Source organism: Macrobrachium nipponense, chromosome 32 (genome assembly GCF_015104395.2).
Source record: "Macrobrachium nipponense isolate FS-2020 chromosome 32, ASM1510439v2, whole genome shotgun sequence".
Taxonomy (NCBI): domain Eukaryota; kingdom Metazoa; phylum Arthropoda; class Malacostraca; order Decapoda; family Palaemonidae; genus Macrobrachium; species Macrobrachium nipponense.
Genome location: NC_061094.1, coordinates 11,681,736 through 11,704,624, shown reverse-complemented (window position 1 = coordinate 11,704,624; position 22,889 = coordinate 11,681,736). Strand labels below are relative to the sequence as shown.

General features: G+C 40.6%; 1 protein-coding gene across 1 annotated transcript in view; it reads left to right on the top strand.

The window, feature by feature from the left end:
- The window catches only part of LOC135207214 (HEAT repeat-containing protein 1-like), a 333,967-nt gene that overhangs the window by 53,208 nt on the left and 257,870 nt on the right, over positions 1 to 22,889 (top strand). The window contains exons 6-7 of the mRNA XM_064238825.1: positions 7,254 to 7,508; positions 19,061 to 19,296. Coding sequence (XP_064094895.1) covers positions 7,254 to 7,508; positions 19,061 to 19,296 — 491 coding nt within the window. The remainder of the gene's footprint in view (positions 1 to 7,253; positions 7,509 to 19,060; positions 19,297 to 22,889) is intronic.

The following is a 22,889-nucleotide window of genomic DNA, read 5'->3' as shown; positions in this document are numbered from 1 at the left end:
TTGGACTGCTATTTGGTGACGTATTGGATCTTTGGTTTGGCATACGCTATTGTGGACTGTTTTTTGGATTTGGCTTTGGAATTTCTCATAATGTCTGACGTGTCGATTTCGTTCAGAGTGTGTGTGAATGAGAATTGTTTTGTGAGACTGCCGAAAGCTTCGGTGGATCCTCACACCACTTGTAAAAATTGTAGAGGGAATGTATGCTCTCAATTGAATACATGTGATGAGTGCAAGAATTTGAATGAGGAGGAATGGAAGTTGCTTAATTCCTACCTAAGAAAGTTGGAGAGAGATAGGGCTAGAAAAGCCTCTTCCAAGAGTGTAAGTAGGTCGGTCTCTAACGAGCCAGTTAGCGGACTATTGCCTATTGATAACCCTATTGTTTCCTCCCATACAGCTTTACCTTCCCGATTATCGGACTCGGCAAGCTCAACATCGGAAATTGCGAGTCTGAAAGCTTCGCTTAAACATATGGAACAAAAAATTAAAGAACTGGAAGGTAAGTGCAGTGAAAGTGTTCCCAGTGAAGTGGAGGGACAATCTGCGTCTGATCGGCTCTGTCTCGCTCCCAGGCCTAGACCTCTTTCAAGCTCCCAAGACCAGTGGAGAAGAAATGTCGAAAGCCGCAGGGAGGTTTCAGAGAATTCCCCACCGGTCAGGCGTCCCCTCGGCAGATCTGTAGTTACGTCCCGGGCTGCCAAGGATAGTCGCTTGGAAAGACGTCCTGAACAGTGTTTTTCTTCGTCTGATTCCTCATCTAAAAAAGGATGGAGTTCAGATAGATTGTCGAGACCTTCGAAGAGAACTTGGAAGTCTCCTTCATTCGACTCAAGCCCTGAAGAATTTCCGGAAGAATATCCTCCGGAAAAGAGGAAGAAGAATGTATATTCAGAAGCTTCTTCTCCTGCATCGGAGGTTGGAAAGAGAGACGTAGCTACGAAGATGTTAGAGGATATGCAGAAACAGATATCTTCCCTAGTAGGAGTTCTTAATCTGATCAGCCTAGAAGGAAGGATAGATTCTCCCTATCAAAAGATCCCGTCCTTTAGAACTATCTGAGGAGCTCGGACGAGGCGCCTGCCAGAAGCCTGGCGCCAGCCAGACGTCAGGCTACTGTCAAGCGCAAAACGTCGTCAAGGCGACAAGATGTGTATAGGGAACTTCCTACTAGGAAGAAAGCACATGAGATGTCCGTATCGAGGAGTAAAATTGGAACTCCCGAAATCGGACGAACTCCTGAAAGGAAGCGCAAAGAGCCTGAAACGCCTGAAGGGAGGCGCAAAGTAACTGAAGATCCTGGAACTCTTTTGGCGAGGTGAAAAGAGTCTGGAGCGCCTGAAATGAGGCGTAAAAGCTCTTCAAGTAAAAGGAATGAGGCGCAACGCGCCTGAAAAGCCTGAAGTGGCTAAAAGGAAATATTTAACTCCTGGAGAGCCTAGAGCGCCTGATATGAAACATAGAGCGCCTGAGACCTAGCCTAAACGCCTCAAAGGAAAAGCAAAGAGCCTAGGGAGCCTGAGGCGCCTGAAAGAAGAAGCAAAGCGCCTAAAGAGCCTGAGGCGCCTGAAACGAGGCGCAAAGCGCCTGAAGAGCCTGAAGCGTCCGAATGGAGGCGCAAGGCGCCTGCAAAGCCTGAAGCGGCTGAAACAAGACGTAAAGCGTCTAGAGTGCCTGAAAGCAGGCGCAAGGATTTGTACAACCCAGAATACAATTTGGATGAGTTATCAGAGTTTGAAGCGGACTTGGAGGCTCCTCTTTGGGATTTTTCTCAAGATCAATTTTCCCCTGACAGGGCCTCTAGGTGTCGCACAGGTGATCGTAGCCCCTGTCGGGAAGGAATGGCATCAAAAAAGAAAAAAGGGAACGACATTTAAGGACTTCTCCTGGTAGGGACGAAAGTTGTCGCACAGGCGGCCGTCGTCCTTATCAGGAGGGCCTTAGGGTAAAAGAACAACATCGGCCTTCTCCTGGCAGGGACTCAAGATGTCGCACAAGCGACCGTAGCCCTTGTCAGGTTGCAGCCGGTGTTGCTGCAAGCCCTGTGCGTTCCCGAGAGAGGAGTCCCCCGGTCGCACACTCTTCTCCGAATAAAACTCAACCGGAATTAGAGGATGTTTCGGACTCCGAAGAAAACAAGGGGGCAGGTCTTTCTGATTATAAGATACTAGCAGCCCTCTTGTTAAAAGAATTTGGAGAGTCTCTGAGTCCTGCTGCCCCTCCTTCTCCTCGGTCTTTATTTTCGAGTACGAAGGCTGCGAAGTCTTCCTCTTTCTTGAAGATGCAACCGACCATTTCAATGAAGAGGGCTTTGCAGTCGGTCGGGAATTGGCTTAAAACCAAGGAGGAGGCGGGGAAGACTGTGTTTACCTGTCCCCCTTCCAGGCTATCAGGGAAGAGAGGGATTTGGTATAGCACAGGGGAATATGGGACTTTCTCTTCCCTCATCTGCTGAAGCGGACTTCTCGACCTTGGTGGATTCGGCAAGGAGGCATGCACTTCCAGCAGCCAAAACAAGCTGGACAATGTCTGAAATGGACCATCTCCTCAAGGGAATATTCCATGGTCTTGGAAGTTTTTAACTTCCTAGATTGGTCCCTTGGGGCTTTGGCCAACAAGACTCAAGACCCTCAGTTTTTGGAACCAGAAGTCTTGCATAGTGTTTTGGCATGCAGGGACAAGGCAGTGCAGGACGGATCGGCTGAAGTGGCATCCTTGTTCGGGACAGGAGTATTAAAGAAGAGGGCTGTCTTTGGTTCTTTTCTTACCAAAGCAGTCTCTCCAGTACAGAGGGCTTCTCTTTTATACGCCCCTCTGTCCAAACAGCTGTTTCCTTCTCAGTTGGTATAGGACATTTCCCATAAGCTTACTGAGGAAGGCAACACAGGATTTGCTGGTACATTCTGCTAAGAAGCCTAGGCCAGCTGCTTCTGTCTCGAAGAGGGAGCCAAACACCTGCCCAACAGCCCTTTCGATGGTAGAGCTTTTAGCCGAGCCCCAAGAAAGAGAGGAGGAGAGAAAAGAGGAAGATCTTCCATTAGAGTTCCAAAGAAGAACGCAAAATGAGATTCCAGTCCTCCAATCACCAGTAGGGGCCAGACTTCTGGGATTCTCGGAGGCATGGGGCTTCAATGAAAGCAGATTCTTGGTCCCTGCAAGTGCTGAGGAAAGGATACCTCATCCCCTTCAAGAACAGACCTCCATGACGACGATCTCCGAGGGAGCTGTCAGCGAGATACAAGGACCCTGTAAGAGAGAGATCCTTCTTGGACTGTGCAGCAAATGTTGGAGAAGGAGGCCATCGAGGTAGTACAGGATCCGCACTCCCGAGGTTTTTACAATCGCCTATTTTTGGTGCCGAAAGCCTCGGGGGGGTGGATGGCCTGTACCTGGGACGTTGAGTGCATTGAATCGCTTTGTGGAGAAGACAAGGTTCTCCATGGAGACATCCAACTCGGTTCTCTCTGCTCTCCGTCCAGGAGATTGGATGGTCTCCCTCGACCTGCAAGATGTATACTTTCACGTCCCCCTGCATCATTCGTCGAAGAAATATCTTCGATTCATGGTGCAGGGAAGGATTTATCAGTTCAGAGCTTTGTGTTTCGGCCTCTCGACGGCTCCTCAGGTGTTTACAGCGTTGATGAGGAAACGTAGCAAGATGGCTACATCTGAAGGGGGTGAGGATATCTCTTTACCTAGACGATTGGCTTATAAGAGCGCAGACAAGACAAAAGTGCTTGGAGGACTTGGAGATAGCTCTTCAATTGACCAGATCTCTCGGATTGCTCGTAAAACCTCGAGAAGTCTCACACAATCCCCAGTCAGACTATCGTCTATCTGGGGATTCGGATGGATTCTCGGGTTTTAAGAGCGTATCCATCCCAGGAAAGAATCTCGAAAGGGTTGGAGAAAATCTCGGTCTTCCTAGAGAAAGAACGAAGCTCAGCGAGGGAATGGCTCAGTCTTCTGGGCACTCTTTCTCGCTGGAGCAGTTCATCTCTCTAGGGAGACTGAATTTGAGACCCTTGCAGTTCCATCTCAGAAGGAGTTGGAACAGAAGAAAAGGAGATCTTTTGGATACCTTTCCTATAGGAGAGAGTATCAAAAACCACTTACGATGGTGGTTAGGACCACTGAGAAGAAACGAAGGAGTGTCCTTGGCCCTTCAGAACCCTCACCTAGTGTTATTCTCAGACGCTTCGGACACGGGGTGGGGAGCAACACTAGGACGAAGGAAGTGTCAGGCAGTTGGACAGAAGAACAGAAGGCCTGGCACATAAATGCAAAGGAACTCTTAGCAGTGCACTTAGCACTGCAGTTTTTCGAGAACGAAGTCAGAGGCGTGGTGGTCCAAGTCAACTCGGACAACACCACGGCTCTGGCTTATATAAGAAAACAAGGGGGGACACACTCTTTCTCCCTTTACCAACTAGCAAGGGATCTGTTGATATGGACAGAAGAAAGAGGGATTCGACTCCTGACGAGGTTCGTTCAAGGAGGGAAGAATATAAGAGCAGAACAGACTGAGCAGGAAAAACCAGGTCCTTCCAACAGAGTGGACCCTTCATTCACAAGTCTGCCAGCAACTATGGTCTCTTTGGGGGAAGCCGCAAGTGGACCTGTTTGCAACATTCCTATCCAGGAGGATGGAGAACTTTTGCTCGCTGGGGGACGATCCCAGAGCTCTATCCATAGATGCCATGCTCATGGATTGGGAGGGCATAGACGCGTAGTGTTTCCCCATTCAAGATGCTGGGGGAAGTAAGGAGAAAGTTCGTGTCTCGGAGGGAATGAGGATGGACATGATCGATCTTATTGGCTGCAAAGAGAATGGTTCACAGAGGTACAGGAATGGATAGTGGACTTCCCCAGATCTCTTCCCGAAAGGACAGATCTGCTCAGACAACCCCACTTCGAGAGGTATCACAAAAATATCCACGCTCTCGCTCTGACTTGCCTTTCGGACTATCGAAAGATTGGTCAGAGCGAGAGGCTTTTCTCGCGAAGCGGCAAAAGCAATTGCTGGAGCAAGAAGGTCCTCAACCATGCGGATATACCAATCGAAGTGGGAAGTTTTCCGTAGATGGTGTAAGGCGAAGAAGCTGTCCTCCTCCGATACCTCTGTGACCGAAATTGCTGATTTTCTTTTGTTTTTACGAGAAGAATCTCATCTGGCAGTGTCAAACCATTCAGGTTATAAGAGCATGTTATCAGCTGTGTTCAGGAATAGGGGCGCCTGAACATAGAGAATAACAAAGATCTGCATGATTTGATTAGATCATTTGGAAACATAAAAAAATTAAGAACTTCTTCTCCGCCCCTAGTTGGAATCTGGATGTGGTTCTTAAATACTTATGTCGGAGAGATTTTGAACCTCCCGATAAAGCTACTTTCCGGGACTTAACTAGAAAATGCAATTTTCTTAAATAGCTCAGCGCCACTGCGAAAAGAGTTGAGTGAGCTGCAAGCGCTTGACTCTAGAGTGTGGGTTTTAAGAAGGATTCGGCTGTATTGTCCTTTAAACCTTTATTTCTAGCAAAAAATGAAAACCCCTCGAGACCTTGGCCTAGGACTTTTGAAGTAAAAGGCCTTTCTCAATTAGTTGGGAATGAAATGGAAAGAACTTTATGTCCTGTGAGAACTTTGAAATTTTACCTGCAGAAGAAGAAGCAGTTGCAGGGTTGCAATCAGAGTTTATGGTGTGTAGTTAAAGACCCTAGAAGAGCTATGTCAAAGAATGCCTTAGCATTTTTTGGTTAGGAACATCATAACGGAAGCCCACATGAGCTGTGATAGTGAGGCATATAAGACCTTAAGGGTAAAAGCACACGAAGTACGTGCAGTCGCTATCATCTTGTCGTTCAACAAGAACAAATGTCAATGAAGACATCTTAGCGGCCACGTATTGGAGATGTAACTCAGTGTTCGCCTCACATTACTTGAAAGATTTTGAGAGTGACATATGAGAAATGCTTCTCTCTAGGACCTTATGTATCAGCGGATACAGTGCTGGGGAAAGGAGAGAAGACTGATCCTTAATATTAATTTTGTCCTTATATTTATATATTGTGATTTTAAAATTATTGGTGTGAGTTTTTAGGTTTGTTGAAAGGTGTTTGGGGATAACGCCTTTCAATCATATTTACTAATCCACGGTTAGGATCGGGTGATCGGGATCAGTATTTTACTCCTTTATATGCCAAGAGGCATAGGTATATTGTCATGTAAGTGAATAAGACTCCAGTGACAATTGCCATTAGGTTCTGTTGAGTAAGTGGATAAGACCCCATTGACAGTCCTTTTCAAGAGTTCTCAAGCCATAGGGCACACCCTCGCTGAAGCTTTGAGGCGAAGCAGACTTCTCAGCAAAGCTAAGAAATCTTCAGACTAAACATGTAGGAAGTAGGGATTATTATTAACTTGTATTACCTACAACATATGTTGTTTACCTATTAGGTCAGTAATTAGCTGTCTCTTGCCCTCCGCCAAAGGTGCCAATCAGCTAAGTATATATCTGGCAGGGAAGTTGAATGTATGAAAATGATATTGTTATTGTACAATAAAGTTTTATAAATACTTACCTGGCAGATAATACGATCGTAACTATGGCCACCCACCTCCCCTCAGGAGACAGGTGGAAGAGAAAAATCTGGCTTAAAACGGTAATAGTTCCTATTCCTGCCACCCAGCGGCAGGCGGCGGGATCACCTGACCTACCTGTAGTGTGTGCCGCGAAATTTGAATTTCTGTCGGGGACGACGGAGTCTATAGCTAAGTATATATCTGCCAGGTAAGTATGTATGAAACTTTATTGTACAATAACAATATCATTTTCTTGTAAAAAGAGCTTTTATTTCTTTTTTGCCAAGAAGTTACTTTATTCTTGTTTTTATCTTTTTAGTGCTCTGGATCTTTTAATGTTTTTTTTTTTTATTTCTGATTCTTCATAGGCTTGTAGGCTACATATATGTTTTATTTTGTAAGTATTCTTTATCACCTGTTGATCCTGTCTACATATACTAGACTAGGGAGTTATTTGCTAAAGCCATGTTTCCTGTTTTCAATCTTCTGTTGTCTTCTTTGAATATTATGTCTTTATCCAAGGGAAGCCTTATAACATTTCATTCATTGGAATCAAAAGTATAAGATTTTAGATGAGAGTTTAGTTTTATAAATAGATAATTGGAGGGACTTATATTTTTTAGCTATATGTACCTTCTAGTTTAATTTTGAAGTATTTATTTGTTTTACAGGCTGTGCTTCGTTGTCTTCTGCCTCTGGCTGGAAAGATATTGCTTCAGGCTGAATCTTGTCTTCATGATGCAAAAGTTGATGTTGCTGATTCATATACTCTCTATTATATATTACTGCAATTTTCGCCTAAAACTTCAAAGATTTTGGAAGAGAAAGAAGGCTGGAATTTCTTTGTGAAAGCACTGACATGTTCAAAAAATGTTATGAGAATCATGGATGAATGGGTTTCACCACAGAAAATTTTAATGGAACAGGTAAGAGTTGAATAATTTATCTTAAAAAAAAAGTATAATTTGTGAAGGGTTGATATTCCTTGAGTTGATTAGAAATATAAGAGGGTTGTTAAAAGTTATGAAAATTATTATTAAGTAGCTTAACTAACCCGTCAAGTTAATGTATTAAGCTGTCACAGGGTTCCCCAAAATTATTGGAGTACTTTGATATTTACCATATAAGAATAGTGCAGGGAATAAAATTTTAAGAATATAAAATTTACTGGCAAAATAGTATAATTATATATATTTTACAATCTGACAAGTTTTGGGTTAAAAGACAACACCACCACTGTGACAGTGAAAGTGTTCTTTTTAATAGCTTAGTTGCTGCTTCATCCTCAAAGGAGTTACCCTCCATGGTGATAAGGACTTAAAATAAAGGGGGCATGCACTTAAAAATAACGTAGAAAATGGATACAGGGGGAATAGCCTCTGACTCCGTGTAAGCTCACTTAGTTATATGGGTAAAATTAAACTCCGTCGGGCCCGGAGTTGTGATTACCGAGCGAGAGGGATTCAGCTCCCTGGGTGAGAGCCAAGGATGGAACATGAGACAGAACTATAACCCCCGGAGTAACCGTAAAAATAAATAAGTCCTTAAAATATGTAACAGAAAAAACATCATATCAGTGGGTGTCCGTGTGAACTATCCTATGTGGATAGGCTCCCAGTGAATCCCTCCCCCTTGGTTGTCCGGTGGGTACGGAGTATTACCGCCGGACTGAAACGGGGGGGTAGGGTAGGGAGGTAATAGTGGGGTAGGGGAACCTTCTAACCTCAGCGGCCAATTAAGGTCGGAGGAGGGAGGGGGAGAAGGTCCCAAGCCCCCAAGACACGGGAATGTGAGAGAGCACCAGTAGGGGGAGCCTCCCCGCTATTCTTATGAGTCACCCCCTCTCATGCAGACTCGGACGCTAGCTATGAGCAGCGAGTCATCACCCGATGGCGTGGGTGGCAACATGTGGAGGGGGGGATGAAGGGGACGGGGAGTGGACCCCGTGACCAGGTGGCTCGCCGTGATCGACCAGCGACCCTCCCAGCCAGGCGATAAACACGTGGTGGGGAAGGCCCATCGGAACAACAATGGTCGAAACGACATAGTAATAAACTGATATATTAGGATTATCTATAAAAAACCATAACAAAATACATATATAAATGATATCTTAAAGCTAGGCTAACACAGGGAACAAAAATTACTTGATAATATAAGAAAGTCCAAAGGTGTAGGCTAATCGCCAATCCGAAGATAGGGGTATGTAGCCTAACCTAACCTCTAAGCCAATGTAACAAGGAAATGGGCTAATCGCCAATCTGAAGATTGGGGTAAGTTAGCCTAACCTATTGGTCAGCATCTCTCCCATGATCCCATGATGCATCTACGTAGCGGCGTGCTCTTTCGGCCACTTCGCAGCATCATCGGTATCGTACGCACGCAGTATTCGTTCGTTCTATACGATTTCGTTTATTAATGTAAATTCGTTAGTGATTTCATTGTAGTATGCTTTATCGTGTTGTGTGAGAACTTTACTACATACGTATAGGCAGTCCCCAGTTTACGACGGTCTCGGCTTACGACGTTCCGAGGTTACGACGCTTTTCAATTATATTCATCAGACATTATTTCCATGGTTACGACGCGTGTTCCAGGGTTACGACACCTACAACGCTCATCTGGCAGATGAAATATGATACCAAAAATGCAAAATAATCATATTGAAGGTTTTTTTTATGAAAAATGCAGAAGAATGCAGTTTACATTTGTTTTCATGCATGCACCTAAAGCATTATAAGTAAGGTTTTCATAAGATTTTTGACGATGTTCCAGCTTACAACGCGTCTCAAGAACGGAACCCCCGTCGTAACCCCGGGACTGCCTACTACATAACATAATTACGTACAGTATATATGTAGTCATGGGTCCCAAGAAAGTTGAAATTGAAATTCACAAAGAAAGAGGATTTGCTTTCTTTCTTTAGAGACGAAGATGGAGATAATTAAAAAGTATGAAGATGGTATGCAATTGAGTGTGATTGCCAAGGAATACGGCCAAATCCGTCTACAATGGGCACCATCCTTAAGAAGCAAAGGAGGTTTCATCAAAGCAGGCTAACACCTCCAAGGGCGTGACTATTTTGTCCAGCAAGAGGAGCCACGTGTACGATGAAATGGAAAGGCTGCTTCTTGTCTGGATAAAAGACAAAGAAATCGCTGGTGATACAATAACGGAGACGGCAATCTGCCACAAGGCCAGCGCTATTTTCGTCAATTTGATTGCCCAGGCCGAAGACGACGGAGGAGAAAGGACATCGACGCCAACCCCAGAGTTTCAAGGCTTTCTCATGGTTCGAAAATTCCGTAAACGGACTGGGCATCCATTTGATGGTTTGCGGCATGGGGAGGCGGCCAGCTCGGACACGAAAGCGGCCCAGCCTTTATTCTTAAGAACGTTCGAACGTATGACTCTCAATGGAAGGCTACAGTTCTCAGCAAGTCTTCAACTGTGATGAGACTGGCCTTTTTTGGAAAAAATGCCTCGTCGGACATACATCACGCAGGAAGAGAAAAAGCTACCCGGGCATAAGCCTATGAAAGACAGGCTTATGCTCGCACTTTGTTCGAACGCCAGTGGGGATTGCAAAGTGAAGCCCCTACTTATCTATCATTCTGAGACTCCTCGAGCCTTCAAGGCCCACAAAGTGCTTAAGGAGAAGCTTCCAGTGATGTGGAGGGCTAATGCGAAAGCCTGGGTAACGAGACTTTTGTTCACCGAGTGGGTAAATCTGTGTTTTGGCTTGACAGTGAAGAAATTCTTGGAAGAGAAGCATCTCCCTCTGAAATGTCTGCTGGTGTTGGACAATGCCCCTGCTCACCCTCCTGGCCTCGAGGAAGATATCCTAGCGGAGTTTTCGTTTATCAAGGTTCTTTATCTTCCGCCTAACACCACCCCTCTCTTACGGCCCATAGACCAAGAAGTTGTATACGAAACATCTTTTCAAGAGATGTTTCGACATCACCGATACCACAAACCTCACCTTGCGTGAATTTTAGAAGGAGCATTTCGATGTTGTGATATGCATCCGACTCATCGACCAAGCTTGGCTGGAGGTTTCGAGGCGAACCTTGAATTCCTCGTGGTGGAAACTCTGGCCTGATGCCGTATCTCCCCGAGACTTTGAGGGATTCAACGTGGGCGAAGCTGGTGCTGCAGATTCAGGAACAGTTGATCCTGAAACTTTTGCAACCAGATCTTGACGAGATCGTTGCACTCGGCAAGTCCATGGGGCTGGTCGTCGACGAGGACGACATCAATGACCTTCTCGAGGAGCACCAAGAGGAGCTTATGACGGATGACCTGAAGGAGTTGGAGGCCATGCAACATAACGTCGTTCAAGAAGAGTTCTCTAGCAGCGGCTAGGAGGAGGACTACGACTCTATGACAACGACAGAAATTAAGGATGCTCTAGCTGCTTTTCACAAGGTGCAATCATTCGTAGAAAAGAGACACCCCGAAAAGGCTTACACAGGTTGTATGCTTGCACAGTTCGATGATGTTTGCCTGAGTCATTTCAGGAACATTGTCAAAAGCAGACAGAAGCAATCTTCCTTGGATAGTTATTTTTTTAAAGAGGCCTTTAGTAGGAGTAAGCAAAAAGGAAGAACCAAGTGATACTCCTCCTCTGTCGCCACTTTCGGAGATAGCCTCACTCGAAAGGTAAGCTTCCACATTTTACTACATACGTATGTATGTACATACAGTATTTCTTGTATACCATGTACACTAATACACTTTATTTACAGGTACTATGTGTTACATATTAGCAGTATGTATTAAGATAGGTATTGAATGGTCCAAATTGTTGTAGTATTTCATTGTTTATAGGACAATTTAGCTTTATTGTGAAATTTATTGGGGTGTTTTTGGAGGGCTTGGAACGGATTAGCCATTTTACATGTAAAATGCGGTTCAAGTTACGAAAAACTCATGATACGAAGGCTGCCTCGGAACGGATTAATTTTGTATCTTGAGGTACCACTGTTTATATATATATATATATATATATATATATATATATATATATATATATATATATATATATATATATATATATATACTATACATATACATATACATACATATACATATACACATACATACAGTATATATATATATATATATATATATATATATATATATATATATATACATATACATATACACATACATACAGTATATATATATATATATATATATATATATACACACATATACACAGGTGGTCCCCGGGTTACGACGTGTCCGGCTTACGACATTCCGAGGTTACGACACTTTTTCTTAAATATTCATTGAAAAATCCGCCCTGGGTTACGACGCTTGTTCCAAGGTTACGACGCTGACGCTTCCGACGCTCCGAGTTAACGACGTTTTTAAAAAATGCATACTATGATAAGAATCCTTTATAGTTTAGCACAGTATATTAATAAAAATAAGTTTGTGGTTAGATTACAACAAAAATTTTGAGGTTATGATTTTCGACTTTTTATGTCATATTTTTTTTATTTTTTTAGTGACGCCTCATATGCGGAACTAGTTTCCGAGCGAATGAATACACTAGCTTGGGATGTGCAGTTTATAACAGTTCAAAAGCGCAAATAATGAAAAAATCATTGCTTGTTTCCAGTATACATAATTAACAAAACTAAGTTTCTGGTTAGATTACAACACAAATTCCAAGGTTACGACGGTTTTTTATGCCTTTTAACGATACCTCATATGCAGAACTAGTTTCTGAGCGGAGGGCGCATAAATTAATTTACGCTATTAAACTGTATGGTAACCATAGTCAAGGATAAGGAACGCATTCTCAAACAGTATACATATCCTTTAATACAAAACAGCAAAAGATCATTGAAACATTATTTCACTTAAAGAATCCATTTATACTCTACTTAGACTAAGATATAAAAACCATAGTTTCTCTCTCTCTCTCTCTCTCTCTCTCTTTGTATTTTCCGACGAAAATAATCACTAATTAGTGTATTTTGATGTTTATTTTCATGACTAAATACATTTTTATAATACAAAAATGATTTACTAATTTTCAAATGTTAATTTTGATTAATACTGTATTAGTAAATTTAATAAGTTGAAATGATATCACATAATAAAAATAATAATTCTCTCTCTCTCTCTCTCTCTCTCTCTCTCTCTCTCTCTCTCTCTCTCTCTCTACTACAAAGATGTATGTTTTTTTTTATGATAAATAAATTATTTACTATTTTCAAATATTAATATTAATTTATACAGCAATAATATCAATTCATTAAAGAAAATACCATAGTCAATTAGTAAGATTTTAGCTTATATTTAAAAAATGATGGAAGAATGAAGGAAATCCCAGTCTTCTTCCAGTAACCTTTTCTTGAGATCCAGCTACTAAAACTGTCAGATATATCAAGTTCTGTGACAGCCAGGAGGGGGAAGAGCTGCAGTGTTGCAATCACGTGTTCATGAAATTTCCCCCCCCCCCTCTCTCTCTCTCTCTCTCTCTCTCTCTCTCTCTCTCTCTCTCTCTCTCTCTCATTTACTGAGACTCGAGATTTTTTATGTACTTGTACTATTTGTTTTTAATACTTTCAAATAATAATAATAATAATAATAATAATAATAATAATAACTGTAATCACAAAATTCATATGTGATAGTATTTTAAAGAAATGCAATACGTACTAATCTATCCATGTCACTTAATTAAGGTTAACTCTCTCTCTCTCTCTCTCTCTCTCTCTCTCTCTCTCTCTCTCTCTCTCTCTCTCTCTCTCTCTCTCTCTTTACCGAGATGAAAGAATTTTTATGGTACTAGTATGTAAAATGTTTATTGATAATTTCAGTTATTTAATAATAATAATAATAATGATAATAATAATAGAACTTTAATTACAAAATTCTTAATGGTCGTCATTTTAAAGAGATGAAAATGACCTTTCCATTTCACTTGTAAGGATAATTCCTCTTTCTTACTGAGATGAGAGAATTTTTATGGTAGATGCATGTGTGTTATATTTTAAAATGATAATAATAATAATAATAATAGAAGTAGTAATAATACGATAACTAATTTCAAAAGAAAATTCTTCCCTTTGTCTTTTTCTGTATCAATTTCCCTACCTCATAACTCCAGTGACACTTCGGAGCTTAACAATGCCATACAATGGTCAACGAATTTAATGGTTTTATGTAATCTCTCTCTCTCTCTCTCTCTCTCTCTCTCTCTCTCTCTCTCTCTCTCTCTTTCTTGTATATTTTAATGAAAATATACAGTAATTGTGAATACACAGTGTTGCACATGAAAAAAGTAAATTAGTGATAATTTTAGAGATACGGCCCTAAGAAAAATTGCAAATTAGTGAAATTTTCCCTGTGGGACATGTTTTTTCAAGAACGTCGTTCTGGCTTACGTTACGATTTTACGTTTTCGGGTTATAGCGCCGTCTTAAGAACGGAACCCCTGTCGTAACCCGGGGACTGCCTATATATATATATATAATATATATATATATATATATATATATATATATATATATACAGGCGGTCCCCGGGTTACGACGGTTCCGGCTTACGACGTTCCGAGGTTACGACGCTTTTTCTTAAATATTCAATGGAAAAAATCCGTCCTGGGTTACGACGCTTGTTCCGAGGTTACGACGCTGACGCTTCCGACGCTCTGAGTTTAACGACGCTTTACGCATACTATGATAAAAATCCTTTATAGTTTAGCACAGTATATTAATAAAAATAAGTTTCTGGTTAGATTACAACAAAAATTTTGAGATTATGATGATTTTCGACACTTTTTATGTTGTATTTTTCTATGTTTTTTAGTGACGCCTCATATGCGGAACTAGTTTCCGAGCGAATGAATACATACTAGTTACATATAACAGTCCAAAAGCGCAAATAATGAAAAAATCATTGCTTGTTTCCAGTAATAATAACAAAACGAAGTTTCTGGTTAGATTACAACGCAAATTCCAAGTATCCAAAGAGAGACATTATCCAGTAATTTGTCAGAGAGAGAGAGAGAGAGAGAGAGAGAGAGAGAGAGAGATGAGAGAGAGAGAGAGAGAGGCGTCTTCCGACGCTCCGAGTTAAGGACAGAGAAGTGTTCGTTTCGTTAAACGGCCTCTGACTCATGCCAGTAAATGTTTTTGTTGATACTAATAATAATAAGCCTATTTAAAGATACGTTTACTTTAATTAGTCTAATATGATACGTAAATAGTAATCAACTGTTCTTGTAGCCCTCAATATTGGCAAAATCGAAGTATCCAAAGAGAGACATTATCCAGTACGTAATTTGATCAGAGAGAGAGAGAGAGAGAGAGAGAGAGAGAGAGAGAGAGAGAGAGAGAGATGAGAGAGAGAGAGAGAGCGCTTTGGCAACAATGGTCTCGGGGTTTTTATAGCTTCCTTCTGCTTGATGATCGTGGATATTGTAGAAGGATTTCAACCATACTCGTTTTCCAAATCGACGATACGAACGCCACGTTCATGCTTTGCTGCCATAATTTCATGTTTTGCTTCCATCGAAATCATTTTCTTGGGTTTTTTCTTATCACCTGCTTTGTCTTTAGCTTGAGACCCCATGGTTAATAATAATAGACAAAATACACGAAAAATAGGCGCAAATACAACGAACTAAAACAACGACTGTTATGTAACATGCAGCACCAACAAACAAACAGACTGAACGCCATTTATCGGTCGCCTATACAACTAACACTCATCGCAAAATCGTATCTCAAATATTTCGTTGTATATCAAAGCTTGTATTTTCGCAAATTTCTGTTGTATCTCAAAACATTCGTATATTAGGGCAATCGTATGTCAAGTTTTCCAATGTAATTTGATCAGAGGAGAGAGAGAGAGAGAGAGAGAGAGAGAGAGAGACGCTTTGGCAACAATGGTCTCGGGGATTGACGCGTAACGTTTATTTTCTGAACAGATAGGACAGAGAAGTGTTCGTTTCATTAAACGGCCTCTGACTCATGGCAGGAAATGTTTTGTTGATACTAATATATAAGCCTATTTAAAGATACATTTACTTTAATTAGTCTATATGATACGTAAATAGTAATCAAGCTGTTCGTTGTAGCCCTCAAGATTTTGCAAAATCACTCCAGGTTGTACATAAAACTTCAAGAATGTAGTGTCACCAGAGGATTACAATAGTTTTTACCTTCAAGAACAGCATTCTTTTATGAAAATAACTCCAGGTTGTACATAAAACTACAGGAAACAACATGTGTAACCAAAGGATTACAAGTAAGGTTTTTTTTATAACTTTTTATTAGTTTAAGACATATTTCCAAGCGTCGTTCCGGCTTACGACGCGTCTCAAGAACGGAACCCCCGTCGTAAACCCGGGGACTGCCTGTATATATATATAATATATACCGGCGGACGGCCCGCGGTTTAACGGCGCAATCACTCAACGGCGAATCGGTTTTACGGCGGTCGTCAAAAATATTCATTAAAAAAATAGGGCATTTTAAAGGTATCTTTACGGCACAAATTTCAGTTAACAGCGCCCGCTAGCGCCGTTGTCTAACGAGTTCATACATTTGTAGAAATGGCGTTCAGACCATAAAAGGTTATGTAATTATATTAACCAAATTTTATGGAGAGTTTTATTACGTAGGTAGGTTTAGGGTAAAATATATGCCTCTGACGCTGTTCTATGCCGAAATATCGAGTTACATAAGTGCAAATTTAGCTATGGATGTGTCGATTCATAAGTGTCATGCTTTTGTTTAAAATGTGTAGAAAATGTATTATGTGAAAGGCATTTTATTTTTATTTCTGTACAGAAATATGATACAAAGGCAGCTTTTGAAAACTGCCCTTCACGTTATCAAATACGATATTTTTTCATGTTCTTTCTTGTAGCCGCGCTTGCCGCTCTTCCGAAAATATCGATTTAAAAAAAGTGTAAATTAGCGATACGATGTGTCAAATTATAAATGTTTATGCTTTTATGTTTAAAATGTGTATGAAAATGTATTACGAATAGGGTATTTTTATTTCTGTGCAGAAATATGATAAAAAGGCAGCTTTTTTGAACCCCTTCAAGTTATCGACTTACGATGTTTTTTTTTCAAGTTCGTTCTTGTATGCCGCCGTCCTCTGCCGCTCTTCCGAAAATATAGAGTTAAAAAGAGTGCAAATTTTAGCGATCGATGTGTCGATTTTTCAAATGTTTATGCTTTTATGTTTAAAATGTGTATGAAAATATATTACGTTAAGGTATTTTCATTTTGTACCAGAAATAAGATACAAATTAAGGCAGCCTTTGTAACTACGCTCCACGTTGTCAGGGGATGGTTTTTCATGTTCGTTCTTGTCCGCCAGTTCCGAAAAATGCATTGTGTTATTTTATTAATTATGCATCTTTTCCATAAATCCTTTAAAAAGTTATGCATTATTTCACTATATCCAAGAATATTGTATTTATTCTCATATTATTGTATTTTAAAATACTACGGCAAACTTAAGCCCGTATTCCGCGGAGCGGCCAATGTGTGGTTTGAAATCAAGCTGATGAATACGAGTTTGTTTCACCAATAACGCAATTCTGAGCTCTTGCTTCTAGTTAGCATAAACGAATATCTATTACTTGACTTATATGAGACAGTTATTTTTTTTCTTATACAGCGTGTTTTTTAGGTGGAAATATTTATTGAATAGTCTCGTTGTGAATGTGAACTACTATTTTTTTCGTTAACAGATTACGTGGGCGGCATGTTATTGCGTAAAAAAATTATGTGATTCCGTTCGGAGCAATAATCCTTTATATCATCGTAATACGAACTTTACATTATTTATCTTATATCGGCGTGAAACCAACAGTAAAATAAAATTTGTTCTTTCAAGCACAGTAGTTTTGATATTGAAAATTTGATTTTATCCCAATTTTATCTACAGTTGTGTGTGATGGCAGACGTTTACTGCAGTTTTATCCTTGTGCCGATGTACGATAATAGTCATTAGCAGCTTGAACAGTTTTCTCAGCTTCAGTTATAACTAGGTTTAATTTAACGGTATATTTCCCGATTGATCTTTAATCTATATTGATCTCTGATCTATAGCGAATAAAAGTTATTACATTAAGATATCTGAGTTTCTATTCTATTCATAACATAAGCCATTTATAACAAATACGGCAATGTTGCACTGTAGTACGTTGATCGAAATACAAGCCAAACAGATGTTATCCAGTTCGGTTGTACTTAGAAAAAAAAAAAAAAAAGCGTTTCTCGTTCGGAGGTTGTTCATGACTGTACACATTCACGCAAACGAGTATAACGTTAAAACCATACTTTTTATCATTCTCTTTTGCTGTTATTGAACTTTTGTAACTAGATTGATAAAGTTAGGCCATTGTAATTTGATCTCTCATAAAATCGGACTATCGTATGACTAATGATCGTAACCTGAAGACTACCGCTACCTGTACACGTATATAAACTTTATTATATCTTTACATACTCTAGAACACCCACATGTTCTGTACAGTAATTCTATAGTACTATACTGCATCAAATATAATTTTACTTATTGCGCCGTTCTGGGATTACGGCGCCTTGACTGGTCTAGAGTTTCGAAAGGTGTGCGGCGGCCGTAGGCTTAAAATCGCTCAGCGTCGAAAAATCGCTTGGCGTCGGTGGCCAGGAACGGAACCCTGCCGCTAAGCCGAGGGGCCGCCTGTGTGTATATATATATATATATAATATATATATATATATATATATATATATATATTATATACACATATATATATATATATATACATATATATATATATATATACATATATATATATAGATATATATATATATATATATATATATATATATATATATATATATATATATATATATACATACATACATACATACATACATACATACATACATACAGACTATGCATATGTGTGTGTGTGTTATATATATATATATATATATATATATATATATATATATATATATATATATATATATATATATATATATATCTATATATATATATATCATTATATATTAGTATATATCTATATATATATATATATATATATATATATATATATATATATATATAGATATATAATATTATATATAAGATCAAACTTTGTGCTAAAACCTGTAAGAGAGCAGTGGTTTTAACATGTGTTCTTGTAAAGTGTAGATGGTATTGATTCTTTGGTGTTCCTTATGAACACCTTTGTTTTTTTTTTCAATGCACTTTTCATCAATTCTCTTTGGTCTCTTCTCACTTAGCTGTCATACCTTTTTACTTTTACTTTAATATGTTTTGTTCTCATTCTCAGTTTAACACCCAGTTCTGCAGATGGACCACATGAGAGAGGCAATGTGACTGGTTCTGTAGTCTGTTTCATAATAATTTCAAAGATTTTGAAGGCCAATTGTATAGTATATCCATTCATAATATACATTATTTTTTTTCTTTACAGGTGATGACCCAGAAATTCTTTGCTAGTATTGAAAAAGAGAATTTACAGGCTTCTCTTTGGAGCCATCTTATTGGGTGTGTAGTAGAATCAGAAGATGCCACTATAGCTTCCAGACTCCGAAGTGGACTTCGCAAGACTAGTTTAGATGCTGAGTTTATTGTAAAAGAAATTGAGAATTTAAATCTTGCAACAAAAGTTACTTCTATGCGGGATGCACAAGCTAAGAGGATCAAACAGTAAGTATCAGAAAGAAGTTAAACAAAATTTTTTTTAAATTTCATGCTTCAGTGCAAACCTTAGTTTTATATAAGCCATACTATTTCTACTAGAGGAAAAGGAAGCTGGCTTTGAACAATTAGTTTAACTCTTGACTAGACATTTAACTGCTGAACTGTAGTACATTTGCTTGGTAATAGGTCATTTGCCTTTGAAAAAATATCCCCCAAACACTGTCCTGAGGAAGAGATTAGGGGAAAATTCTTGGAGCACAAAACTGTCCATACTAATGTGACAAAAATATATACAGATGGATCAAAATCAGATAGTGGTGTTGGCTGTGCAGTTATCCTTGGTGATACAGCATATGCAGCTAAACTACCTGACTTTGCATCCATATTCACAGCAGAATTAACAGCCATAGTCTATGCCCTGGATATAGTTTTTCAAAGTAGTGACCCTAATTTTGTCATTTACCTGGATCCAAAAGCACTTTAGAAGCTATTAAAAAAATTCAATAGCTTCCATCCATTAGTTCAAAAAGTTCAGGAATCTCTCCTCCATTTGTATTATTTGCGTAAATCTGTCTTTCTGTGGGGTCCCTTCACATGTGGGGATTTGCAGAAACCAGATGGCAGATAGGGAAGCGAAAGCTGCTAGTGTCTCATCAGAAACAGTCTTTAGTAAAGTGCCTCATACAGATCTAAAAGGTCATTTTAGGTCTTATATTTTAAGCAAATGGCAAGAAAGATGGACTTTTCCTCATCTTGCCAATAATAGAAAGTATAGAAATTTTAGAAATAATATATTGCTGTGGCCTTCATCTTTTCAGTCTGATAGACGAACAGAAATAGTTTTAAGCAAACTAAGGATTGGGCACACTTATTTGACCCATCAGATTATATTAGAAGGGGGCAGCCCCCCAGTGTGTGCTTGCGGTGGCGAGATGCTAACAGTAGAGCACATTCTGGTTGCTTGCCCCAGATATTTTAACCAGAGAGAGATAGATATTTTAGGGGTAAATCCCTATGTGATATTTTGGAAGATGAAGCAGATATTTCTGCTCTCATCTCCTTTTTGAAGTCTATAAACATTTTTAATAACATTTAATTATTTTTTATCTATCTCATCATAGATATATATATTTATTTATTTAGCATTTTCTTCATTAATTCATTCATTTGTCATACGGTAATTTATCTATGAACCATTTTCTCCATACACTCATTAACTTATTTATAATATAATTTATTTACTTTCCATTACGGCGCTGAATGGCTTCTTTGGCCCCAGTGCCTGGGCTTTTGCCCTAAAACTCATACATCCATCCATCCATCCATCTCTCCGAGGCACCGCGAGAGATTCCCCCCTGGCACAACCTCCTGTGCCAACCACACGTGGAATGGTACCACCAAGCAGTTTGGTCCCTGTGTCTTCACGGCTGGCAGTTATCCACCATCTCTTGCGAGTGAGAGGCTTTTCTCGCTGAGCAGCAACAGAGATGGCAGGTTACCTCAGACAGTCCTCTGCAGCAGTGTACCAGGGGAAGTGGTCCATCTTCTGTGGTTGGTGTCGTGGACGGGGTCTCTCTCCACTCAGAGCCACTCTTCAGCAGGTAGTGGATTTCCTCGTCGTCCTTCGCTGAGAGAAGCTCCTCTCCGTCTCCACAGTTAAAGGCTACAGAGCTGCCCTGGGCCTAGTCCTTAAACTGCAACGAGTCGATCTTTCCATTTCAATGGAAATTTTGCTTCTAATGAAGAGCTTCGAGAGGTCTTGCCCACCCAGGGAACTCAGGCCCCCCTGGGTGGGATGTGACTCTCGTACTTAGGAGTTTGACTCGCAGACCCTTCAAGCCGTTCCGTGAGTCGTGGACAGGGATCTGACCCTCAAGACTGTCTTCTTGCTGGCCCTGGCATTGGTGAAGAGATTGGGAGAACTTCACGGTCTTTGTTGCGATGTTAAGCACTCTAGGGGATGGGGATCGGTGACGCTCGATTTCGTCCCGGACTTCGTAACGAAGACTCAGAACCCTTCGGTCCCTGACGACAGATTCGAGTCCTTCACGATCCCCTCCCTGAAAGACTTCACCAACGATGATGCGGATGAAATGCTGCTTTGTCCTGTGAGGGCGCTACGGCGCTATCTGAAGAGAACTCGTCACCTCAGGCCTGAGTGTAGACACCCATTCGTTAGCACCAGGGTTACCAAGAAAGAAGTGTCCAAGAACACTATTTCTTTCTGGCTTCGCGAGGTAATCCGGAAGGCGTATACTTCAGATGGGAGTGCCGACACCAGTACCCTTCGTCCGAGAGCCCACAATGTCAGAGGTATTGGTCCAACCCTTGCATTCCGCAAGAACTTGTCCATGGTACAGGTACTGAAGGCAGGGGTTTGGGCCAACCAAACCACCTTCACCTCCTTCTACCTTCGGAATATCGCCCACAGGTCCTTGGACACCTTTTCCTTGGGGCCCGTGGTGGCTGCTCAACTAGATGTGTAGCTTACCCAGCTCCCTGACTGGACAAGATAGCATCTCATTCTTGTGAGACTGCATGAATGGAAGAGTGAATGAGTGTGTGACTGGCTTCTCTTCCTCCTCTTTTCTTCCCTCTCCCTGCGGGCAGAGGGCGGCGGTCGTCACCACGCTGGACAGGATGATCGATGCAGGTAAGCTATGTAACCGAGCTCCATATCATCCCTTTCACTAGGGATGGAAGCGCTTATCCACCACTTTCCTAACAAGGGGGAAAGTGGATGCCAGCGAGAGACAAACCCAAGACTTTATGTTTGCTCTTGCATAGGAACTATTTCTTGCTTGCTATTCATAAGAGGCATGCTTGCCTCCCTCTTATGAATTTGGTCCAGAGGTCTGACTACTGATCCTGCAGTGCACACTCCGATCAGTTGGACAGAGGCTAGGATCCCACCCTCCGCTCGTATGACCAGGGAGAGAACCAAGGTCGGACGAACACCAGTCTGTCCACAAGACTCAAGATTCCACCCAACCAAGAAGTGACGTAACTCTTTCCATATGTCAATGACTGAGGGTTTGTATTACGTGTCGGAACAAATCACAATTTTGGGAAGTAAATTGTATTTCCTCAATCTATACAAACCTGAGGTCCTTTACACATAGTCCCACCTCATGCCACCCTCACTCTGTTCCTGTGCTTACTATTGAACTACCTTGTTAGAAAGCTTACGACCAGTCCAGCTGCGCTGTAAGTACTTACAGCGCAGCTGGACCGGTCGCTATGTAAAGGACCTCAGGTTTGTATAGTTAGAAAAAATACAATTTACTTCAAAAATATCGTTCCTGGGCATCTTGTGCATCTTGTCTTTCATTGCTTGAAAGCCCTGGACTTTCAGTTAACTGAATCTCGTAACACTCGTACCTCTTTATTCCTATATCACGTTCATCCCTGAACTCATTTATTCCTAACTGATGTCTTTTGCATATGTAGCTCATATTTCTCACACTGTTTGCATTTAAGATTCTTGTTCTCTTCAGTCTCTTCTTGGGTTTCTACTTGGTATTTATCACCAGCAACTTCTGTTGTGTTTCACATGCTTCACCATGATTTACCTTATAATCTATTAAACTGCAACTAGC